The sequence below is a fragment of the Cricetulus griseus genome, chromosome 4, assembly GCF_003668045.3.
Source record: "Cricetulus griseus strain 17A/GY chromosome 4, alternate assembly CriGri-PICRH-1.0, whole genome shotgun sequence".
Taxonomy (NCBI): domain Eukaryota; kingdom Metazoa; phylum Chordata; class Mammalia; order Rodentia; family Cricetidae; genus Cricetulus; species Cricetulus griseus.
The window spans coordinates 42,239,534-42,250,681 of NC_048597.1; the positions used below are offsets into that span (position 1 = coordinate 42,239,534).

Genomic DNA, 11,148 nt, shown 5'->3' on the forward strand with positions numbered 1-11,148 from the left:
TAATTATATAGATTATTAATATGAATACTGATTAAATATCAATATAAAATATTGATTATTAATTTCAAAATTATTATTCCAGACATCTTCAGACTTTTAATTACCCACATTACACTCTTTTTACACAAAAAGGGGCAGGTCTCGGTGCCATGAGAGATACAGCAGGTGTTGACTCGTCTTTAACAGGTCGACCCACAGAAGCCATGGGGTCACTGGCTGTGGAAACCAGTTGCTCCTGTCCTGTTGGTCTCATGAGTCACTTAATTCTTCCCTAAGAACTTCTTTTCTCCTCTAAGAATGGCTTTGGGTGTTTCCCAATGCCTATGTGTTTATCTCATGAAAATATTCCATCTGCTGGGCGCATATATTTGGGTGGTCTAGAAGATGACTTTTCATTTAGCTGTATAATTTTGACATATAGAATCTATACTGAGATAGGCCTCATAACAGAATCTATTTGTCTCACAAGAACTGTGGACTCTTACCAGCCTGCCTTGTTCTCTTGCTCAGGCCAACTGCATACAATTATATCACTTTCACATCAGAGCAAGTTCAAACTGCACTGAATTCCTTTTAAAAATAGATAATAAGTTTGAAACCTTACATCTGTGCACAATGTCAGAACCACAGATGTCCAACCAAGGTCACTAAGAAAAGCATGCCAATTTTTCACTTGCCAGTCTACTAACAATAGGTCTGTCTTAAAGTTGTCACTGGGCACTGTGCCCTCCCTGTCTGGTCACCGTTTTGCTCCTATGGCCTTGGACCCTTGTGTTGGCATGGTAAACAGCTCAGCTCCTTATTGCTTGCTCTAGAAATGTGCTTTTGACCAAGGAAAGAAATTTTTTATCACTTCAAGGCTCCTGAAGGAAGAGAGTTTTGGGAATAGAAAAAGAAGATAGAAGAAGAAGCATGGAGAAGTTAGAAGTAGGACAGGATTATTAGGGTAGCAAGAGAACAATAAAGAGCACAAGAAATAAAGAGCATGATCCCCGGATTGTGTGTGAAGTCACTAGAGAAATCTTGTATGTCCTCCTCACTCCCGAGAAGCATATCACCTTTGGACCCCTGGATAGGGGCTGGAGCTGGGCTTTTAGCCCATAAACAAACAAACAAACAATAACAAAACCCGAACCTTGATCCAGAATTAAGTTTTATTTTTGGAAGTTGGCTTTTCCCTGGCATTTTTTAAACATCAGTGGAAATGTAATACAGAGCTCTATTGTTTACCCAGCTGTATAAAACTTCTGTCCACGTGACACAATTGCTAGCATAAGTAACTGAAGAAAGGAACGATGTACTTGTCACAGTGGCAGGACCATGAGGTAGCTGTCACACTGTATTCATAAGCTGTAAGGAAGTAGAGTAAGAAAATTCTTGTTTCTCCTCTTCATTCAGTCCAAGAACCCAGCTCATGAAATGGCTCCACCAACTCTTAGAATGGGTTCTCCCACCTCAATTAACTTAATAATAAAAATCTCCCCCCCATGATATTTGATTCCATGGTGAGTCTAAATCCTGGCCTCTGTGTGACTCTGAAACCATGACACAAAGCTAAATGACCCTCTCAGTCTTGCATCGTTCATGCCTGCAAAACCAGTACTGCATGGACCATGCTGCCAAATTTGGCTACTACAAATACATGGAGGTTGGCCCTCTTGGAGCACAGTTACATCAGCTTCTGTGTGCCGACTATGAGGAAACATTTCCCTAGGATATTGCTTTTGAGCAGGGAACCCCTTCATTTGCATTCACAGTTTAGGTTCTCTCCTTTCAAATGAACTTGTAATTTTACAAGATGGAGCCTTCAGTGGGTGGGAATCTTCCTTTGGGGGGCTTTTCCTGTTGTCTAAGTGAAAAGTCCCTGGTTTTGCTTTAATGATACTAATCTTGAACAATTAGGGCTACTTTCTAACCTGTAATTATCTGTAATTTTGTTTTGTTTATTTTTTAACATAATTATTATTAATTCTTTGGGAATTTCCCATCATACACTCAAACCCCACTCATTTTCTAATCCCTCTGTATCTGTCCTTCACCCTTGGAGCATGCCCCCTCCAAGGGAAAATTTAAAAAGAAATAAAAGTAGAAATATTAAAACAAACAAAAAATAGAAACAAAACCAAAACTGATATGGGATGTCCTTCTGTGCTATGCAAATATGTGTTGCTTTTATTGGTTGATGAATAAAGCTGTTTTGGCCAATGAACAAGCAGACTATAGCTAGGCAGGAAGTCCAAATAAAGATGCTGAGAGAAGGAAGGTAGCCTTGGGGCTACACCATGTATCTGCCAAATGAGTAACATACCTGAGAATTTCCAGTAAGCCACAGCCTCATGGCAATATATAGATTAATAGAAATTGGTTAATTTATAAGAGAGAGCTAGCCAGTAATATGTCTGAGCCACTGGCCAAACAATTATATTTAAAATTAGCCTCTGAGTGATTATTTCATAAGCAGCTGTAGGGACCCGACAGGAGGGAGAGGAACCATTCTAGTGGGATCTTGTGAGACAGAAAAACATTCAACTACACCAAATAAAAAGACACCACCAACAAAAAAATGCTTCACTTCTCTTACTTTTCTGTTTTCCTGTCTCATTGGCATTGGGAGCTGCAGTGTGTCACACAGTAGACTCTTTAGTCTAAACAGCTTTACTTGCATTGTGTCTGGTTCAAGACCTCTGGCTTCTGGTACACCATCAATACTGGACCCTCAAAGAAACTTCTCTCAGATATCCTGCTGTTACCCCCAGTCACGGAGATCCTGCATCTATGGTTCCATTGGACCAGTTATGTGCTCCATCAGGTCATGCATAGATGGGGTAAATGTTGGGGTGTGCCAACTCAAAGCCTTGGATGTGGGTCTGGGTGGTAGCTGAGTTGGTCAGTCTGGGCCACTGGGACCACCCTTCTCAGGTGAGAGACATAGCCTGCTCTCTCATTTCCATGGTGAGGGGTGGGGCCAGCTTTTCCAAGTGTGGGGGGCAGGATGTTCTTCTCTGGGAGTGGGGGCAGCTCTCCCAAGTCAGTGATGGGTAAGGCCAGCTCAACATAAATGGTTTGCATGGGCCCCTGTAATAACACGGACATCAAATCAACACAGACCACAGCTTCAGCAATGCCACAGACCCAGACTTGGCCCTCAGCAGCAGCCTGGGCCCAGATGTCACCATGACCCCAGGTAGCAAGTGAATCACCCACAATAGCCTATTACCCACCACTTTCACCTCTTCAAATCAACTCTCCACAGCACATGAACTATTCTGCCTCTCTCTCTCTCTCTCTCTCTCTCTCTCTCTCTCTCTCTCTCTCTCTCTCTCTCTCTCTCTCTCCATAACAACACCTGACCACCAGGGCCTAGTGATGCCAGGCAGGCCCATGGTTGTCTTCTACCCACCCAGGCCAAGTGACACCAAGCAGGCATGTATGTGTTCTCCACCTTCTAGGGCCATGTCTGTAGTTTTAAACTCACTCACACTCTGCACATTTTTAGTATCTTTTGGCTCTATATTTTGCTCTCACTCTGCAGAGCTGGAGAATGGTTAGCAGCAGCCATGCCACAGTCAGAACAGAATCCCCGTCTGAAATTTCCACTGCTAAACAAATTAGTCCATTACTTTTCAATTCAACTGCAATGAAGTTGTCAAGGCATAGGAAATGCAGCCATGTTCTTTCATGAAGTAATACTAATTGCCTCTAGCCCGGTTCTCAGGGGAGTACTTTCTCCCCTCTGTAACAGGAGAGAAGCTATCAGTGTTTATATTTCTCTTGAAATGCCTGTCTTCTAAGCTCCCTCCAGAATAGCCCAATAATGCTCTGTGTACAGCAATATGGAATTTTTCTAGCCTCAAATTCCAATCTTTTCCACAGTCCTTCTGCAAACCAATTCCAAAGGCTTACGAACCACATGGTCAAGTTTATTCAGCTGCAAACCTACTTCAGGGCCCAGTGTTCTGTGTTAGTCACTTTTCTCACAAGCAACTTGAGGAAAGAAAGGTATATTTTGGCTTATAAAAAATGTGGTCCATCATGGCAACTAATATTTGGTGGCAAGAGTTTATGAAGAAGCTGGTGATATTGAATATGCAGACAGGGAGCAGGAATAGGCAAATACTGGTGCTCAGTACCATTTCTCCTTTTTATTCAGTCTGAGACCTGAGCTCACAGAATGGTGCCCTCCACGGGTAGGGTATGTCCTTTCACTTCAATGAGCCTAATGTAGAAATGTCCTCATGCACATGTACAAAGGTTTGTTTCCATGATGGTTCTAAGCCTCACCAAGTGAGACTGTTAATCATCATACCAGACATATGTGGTATAAAGAGGAAGTAGAATGACCCAGAACTTAACAGTAGAGACGAGAAGTCTCCAAAGTGAGAAGAAAAAGCAAAGCCTCCAAAAACAAAGGCGTTGTTTCAATCTTTCCTTTTGCTCAGAGTCTGGACTCAACCACTTGTGACTATGAGAAGGTACCATCAGATGATTAGAGAATGGTGGAAATAAATGCAAAAAGACCAATCTAATGACAACTTTGTTGAGACTGAAAGTACTCTGGAAAATCAAGTGCACCATGCCTTTCCTTCATTTCTACATGAGGCATAACCAGTTATTTATTACTTTTACACAGATAGGATTAGCTCACAACAATAAAATGGTGTCTGAAGAGGTGTTAAGTAAGGCCTTCACTCAGAAGATCACAGAGCACCTACTTCCTGGTGAAGGATCACACAAGAGGGCTCTACCACAGGACCAGCAACGGAAGGAGCAGGTGTTATCCTTATCAGGTGACCAAGAAGGGAGTGGAGTGAGCAAGCAGGCAGAATGACTCCCCTTGGCAGGGAACCATAGCTAAGGCAGCTGTTGCTTATCAAGGACACACTAAAGATGATGTGTCACCACACTAACAAGACACTGAAAGTATTTTGATGTGTGTGTTTGTGTGTGTGTGTGTGTGTGTGTGTGGTGTGTGTGTGTGTGTGTGTGTGTGTGTGTGTGTGTGTGTGTGTGTGTGTGTGTGTGTGTGCACTTAATATAAAGGGTGTCCAGGTCTACAATCCCACAGGAAGAAAGCATCCTTCCCAGACAAAACCTTTCCTGAGATTTCTGGTGAGTGAATCTGCTCTTTGGGAACCCTCTCTGATACTACAAAAAGCTAGAAGTGCAGTATGGATACCAGTGTTCCTAGCCACTTACTCCCTTGACATTAGACATTGTTTTCTCTCTTCCTTCATGACCCCTTCAGAGCTCAGAGATTCCCCTTTTTTCCCATTTTCTTCCAGCCCCAGGAAGCTGACTTTCTACAAGCATGAAGCCTACAATATGTTTCCTCCTCATCTTCGTCTCCCTTCTCCATTTGATGAGCTCTGTGAATACTCAGTCCTCCAAAGACTCTTGGCTGACTAGAAAGATCCAGGAAGCTCTCAATGGTAAAGGCCACCATTGGGGTAAGGAAAATCTAAGCCTAATCCTTACTTAAGCCACCTGAGCCTTCACGTCATCTGTATCCCATTCCAAGACCCCAGCCTCTGATTACCACTGAAGCCCTGTTTTCCTGTTCAGGGATTCCTTTGTTGTCCTACTCCCTTTTGAGCTCTTGGTCAAATGATGATGAAGAATAAAGAAGGTGGTAGGCATAATATATGAACACATTATGAATCAAGTATAATTCAAAGATTTTGGTAGTTCATTTAATTTTTACAGCCAATTTATGAGCTAAGAATTACTATTACTTTCACTTCATAAACTAAGAAATTAACTTGGGGGTCTGGAGAAATGACTAGGCAGTTAAAAGGATTTGGCTTGATTTCCGAGCACCCACATGGTGGCTCACAAACATTTGTAGCTCCTGTCCCAGAGGATCTGACTGAGGCACGTATTTGCCTATAGACATACATGTAGGCAAAACACTCATGCACATAAAAAGTTTGTTAAAAAAATTAAACCTTAAAAGTTAGTGAGTGGCCTGATTATGGAATAAAAGCATCTCTGAGACAGAAGAGGAGTTTGAAGGAGGTTGTGGGAAAGAGGAAATGGAGGCTACGCCTAGTCACGTACTACTCAAAGTATCCTCTCTTGACAGAGCCTAAGAAGCTCTCCTGCATTAGTGTCAAAAATTCAGGCAGACGCGCTTCCTGTCCTGGGGGTAAGTAACTTCACAAGAAGAATTTGTGAGCAAGGTATCTTATATTCTTCCCCTCATCTAATAGTGAATTATTTCCCTAGATCAAATTTCTACTATCATGGAGGTTAGCTATAATCCTAGGTGCCCAATCACCCCTTACTGATTTTCAGTTCCTTTAAAGTTGCTACTGAGAGAACTTTGGTTTCTGGTCTTCTTTTCATGTCTTTTTTTTGTTCTCTCGGAGGCCAGCCATTTGTGTCATCAATTATCTGGTCATGGATACGGTCCTCATTTCTTTCCCAATCTATTCCCTTGCATTGCTGGGCAGGGAGCCAAGACAGAGGTGAATTGTCATCAATTGAATGACATTGAAATTCCAAGTCCTTTTGGTTAAGTAAATTTTGTTTAAGAAGTTTAAGTGACTTTTTTCGTGAAGATAATCCCCCAAATTGAATTAGTTTTTATCTAAGCCTAGATTTACCCATGAGCTTCTTAGGGAAAGGGGGACTCACCATCTCTTACAGTACAAGAGCTCTGATGTATGCATCTCACATGACTTTGCAGGGATGGCTGTCACTGGTTGTGCTTGTGGCTATGGTTGTGGATCATGGGATATCCAGAATGGAAATACTTGCCACTGTCAGTGCTCAGTCATGGACTGGACCACCGCCCGCTGCTGCCGACTGGCCTGACAATGAGGAGGCTGAGAACCCACTTTTGAAATTATGACCATAATGAAACCATGGTCTCAACCAGGATACCTGACTCACTGTCTTCACAATGAATACATATTACCCTATAATTCTTCCTTGGTAATAAAGACAGATCTGTCTGTACCTGTCCATGTTTATGTTTAATGTTATTACTTTTAGCTTGGTTTCTGTTTCCAGAAAATATTTTCAGTATTTCAGTGATTACACCTCAATACAGCATGTAAGATGGATGGTGAAGGAAGATATGGGAAGAATAGGAAAGTGGACCGACCCTCTGGTTCTCCTACTTCCTTAGGACTTACCAAAAATTATTGAATGTATTGTTGGCATGAAATATAGTAAAGCAAAATGCCATGCTTTTATGGAGCTTATCAACTGGAATAGTGAATTCCAAGCTATGTGCAGGAATACTTTGCAAGGTACAGGCAGAAAGGGAAATTTAAAACAATTTCTAACTTCTCAGTATGTATGTGTCTGCTTTTCAACTTACATGCCTGAGCTAGCTTTTGTCAAGATAACCCCTTTCCCATTGTCTGTCTTCCAGATAGTCATAGAACACCACAGCCCTCACCTATCATAGAATCTTGATACAGTGATTCTCCCTGTGTATAAAATTTACAGAATTCCAAACTAAGAATGAATTTTAAATATTGCTACTAATGTTAAGTAAATGAATGACTCAGTGGCTTGGTAACAAGTGTGTTATAAGTTAAGAGACTGCCAGTTTTGGAGCTTCATTTTTTAATTGTTTTATTTAGAAACAATCTTATTTTTACATATCAATCCCCCTTTTCCCTCTCCCTCCTATCCTTCCATGCCTTCCACCAAACCCACCAGCCTACTCCCCAAAGATAGTGAAGCCTTCCATGGGGGATCGTCAAAGTCTGTCACATCATTTGAGACAGGGCCTAGGCCCTCCTCCATGTATCTGGGCTGAAATAGTATCCCTCCATAGGGAATGGGATTCCAAAGTCCAAGGACTACCAGCCTACAATTCATACCTCCAAAGAAACTAGGGAACAAGGAAGACACTAAAAGAAAAATACATGATCCCCTGAAGAAGGGGAAAGGGACAAGAACTCCTGAGCAAATTGGGAGCATGGGGGGAGAGAAGAGGGGATAAGTAAAACAGAGCTTCATGGTTTTAAATGAGGAAATAAATCAGTTTTCAACTCTTAGACCATCAAAAATATTTTTGAAAAAATTGGTAACGTAATAGAATTTTAAGTATATTGACTACCACTACAATAAAAACTTCTCTTCCTACCTATTTAGTGAATATATTTCTCAAAGCTAACAACCATGAATTAAAGATAGAAATGAAATTGAGACATAGTTACTTATCTGTAGAAAAAAATTCTCATATTTCTCATTTTTAAAAAAAGCACATTCTAGGGGATGGAGAGATTGCTCAGTGATTAAGAGTCAGTGTTCTTGTAGAGGACCCTGGTTTGGTTCCCATCACCCACATGTAACTCCGTTTCCAAGGGATTTGACTCCCTCTTCTGACCTGTGAGTGCCAGGCACACACATGATGAATGTACATACACACAGACAAAACACTCAGGCACATTAAGTAGAATAAATAAGTCTAATAAAAACTTAGAAAAAATTTTAAAAAATTTAAAAAATTAGAACACCTTTTTTCTTTTATTAAACATAATTTCTTTATTGATTCTTTGGGAATTTCATATCAGGCACCCCAATTCTGCTCACCTCCCATTTCCCCCATATCTGCCCCTTACCCCTGCAGCATTCCTCCCAAAAGAAAAATAAATAAATATGAAAAAATCAAACCAAACCAAAATAAGCGAGCAAGCAAACAAACAAAAATCTCTCCACTCCTCCATCTTTCCTGCTCTCCAACATCTTTTCGTTCATCCACAGTGTATCACATATTACACCCTTTTGTCCAATCAGCTTTCCCTGCAAATGTTCATTGCAATCGGTCATTGGTCTGGCTCGAGGCCTCTGATTTTAAGTACTCCCTCATCACTGGATGCTCACTGAAACTCCACTTGGATATCCTGCGGCTGCCCCAAGCCATACCCTTCACAAGCTCCATCAGGTTCTAGATGAGGTAGATGTTAGATTGGGCCAACCTAGGGCTTAGCTGGAAGCCTTGGTAGTAGCTGAGCTGTGTGTCTGCGCCACTGGGGCTGCTCCCCTCAGGCGAGGGGCAGAGACAGCTCTCTTATGCCATACCATCAGGTTCAGTTCTCCCTTGCCCATGGTGAGGGGTGGAGCCATTTCTCCCTAGTGTGGGGCCAGCTCTCCCATGAGGGTTAGGCCCAGTTTTCGTGCTCCGTGTCTACTAAGGGACAGGGACAGATTTCCCAGGACCAGAAAAGGGTGGGACTGGCTCAGTGTGGTCCTCTGATTTCATCATGAATGGCTCTTATGGCCACAGATATCAACACAGACCCCAGATGCAGCAGGACCACAGACCCAGAAATGGTCCTCAGCAGCATCTTGGGCCTGGAGACATCATGGCTCCCAGTGGCAGCACAGGCTACTCAGATCATCATGACCCCAGTAGCAGCACGGCCCTCAGACACTGACATGGCCCCAGGTGGTAGCCCAGACTTCCAGCATCTGCATAACCTTTAATGGTAATGGCCCTCGGGCATCAACACAGACTGCAGTAGGGACAGGTAGAATACTTTTCTAAATACATTATTTGCATTTACTTATTTCTCATCAAAATGTTTTATAAAGGTTCTGTTCACATGTATACTGTTGATCACTGGAGTCATAGCTTGAGCTGGCTATTGCATTGTTAACTCAATACAAGTTAGAGTCATTCTGGAAAGCGGAATCACAATTAAGAAAATGTCCCCAGCAGACTGGCCTTTGAGCAAGTGTGTGTGTGTGTGTGTGTGTGTGTGTGTGTGTGTGTGTGTGTGTGTTATTATCTAGATTAATGATTGATGTGGGTGGGCCAGCTCACTAGGGACAGGGCCACTCCTGGGGAAGAGTCCTGGATGGTATAAGAAATCAGGCCAAAAACACCATGAGAGAAAGCAGACTTTCATGGTCTTTGCATCAGTTCCTGTCTTGCCCTTATTTCCCTAGATGACAGACTAGTATTTGTAAGATGAAGTAAACCACTTCCTCTATAGATGCTTTTGTTTATAGTTTCATAATGGTAACAGCAATCCTCACTTCTATATAATTCAAGACACACATACACACACACACACACACACACACACACACACACACACACACACACACACACCAACTTGAGAGACCATTTTAAAATGTAAAGCAGATAATAGCATTTTGATATTTCAATCATGCTAATGTTAATCCTGAGATTAACCACAGTAAAAAAATCAATTCCACCATTTGGAGCCAAATTTGAAGCAAGTTTTATTCAAATTTTAAATACTGACCAAGATGGAATTTGGTCAGAACCACTCCATGGAATTCCCATCTGAGTGGGTCCCAAGACATATGTTGCAGAGCTGCTTAAAGACAAACCCATACAACCACCATATTTTCCTATGTGTCTTGGCTGTTACAGTTCAAGAATTACAGCTTCCAGCATTCCAGGAAATTACATGGTCCTTGGGAGGATGAGGCTTTTAGGTTAACTTTGAGTCTTTCATTCTCTCTTTGAGTTGTATCCTGGGTCAAATCCTTAACTCTATGATGTGTGCTGGTTTATATTTGGGTCTAATAACCATCAGTTTAGTGATGGTACCCAGATAGGAATTATTTAGTTATTTTATCAATGATTGTGGTAGTTTGAATGTAGTTGTCCCCCATAAGCTCATAGGAAGGGGCACTTTTAGAGGTGTGGCTTTGTTAGAGTAGGTGTGGCTTTATTGGAGGAAGCATGTCACTGTGGGGGTGGGCTTTGAGGTCCCTTTGTTCAAGCTACACTCATTTATTGCGTGCGCTCAAAGATGATCTGTAGGCTGTAATGCTAAGATTTCTTTATTCAGATAAACACCAGCCCAAACACAAGCCAGAGCGTGCCCAGAGGCCACAAGCTAGTGTGGCCAGAGAGAAGGGGCATCCACATGTCTGTGGCCTCTTAAGAACTCTCTCCTCGTCATCTTTGACCTCCCCTGACCATGCCCTCACGAGCGTGGCCAGGCACACCTGTAGGGGCTACTAGGAGGCGGGGCTACACTGTCTCCCTACAATTCCCCTTTTAGTCTAAAAGAGGATTAAAACTTAATAGTGTAAAAGATCCAAAATTAACAATCATAAAGGTGAAATACAAGAAGATACAATAATCTGCTATTGCACATCCTAACTATGTCTATTCCGTCTAAGCCCTAAAGTCATGTGGAAAGG

General features: G+C 42.1%; 1 protein-coding gene across 1 annotated transcript; it reads left to right on the plus strand.

Annotated features, from left to right (window-relative positions):
• The first annotated feature begins 3,698 nt into the window (after positions 1 to 3,698).
• Positions 3,699 to 6,904, plus strand: LOC100756627 (resistin-like beta). The gene is made up of 4 exons (XM_035444364.1): positions 3,699 to 4,787; positions 5,283 to 5,447; positions 6,083 to 6,145; positions 6,689 to 6,904. The coding sequence occupies exons 2-4, from the start codon at positions 5,309 to 5,311 to the stop codon at positions 6,814 to 6,816; spliced, it is 330 nt and encodes a 109-aa protein (XP_035300255.1). The 5' UTR covers positions 3,699 to 4,787; positions 5,283 to 5,308; the 3' UTR covers positions 6,817 to 6,904.
• The last annotated feature ends 4,244 nt before the right edge of the window (positions 6,905 to 11,148 follow it).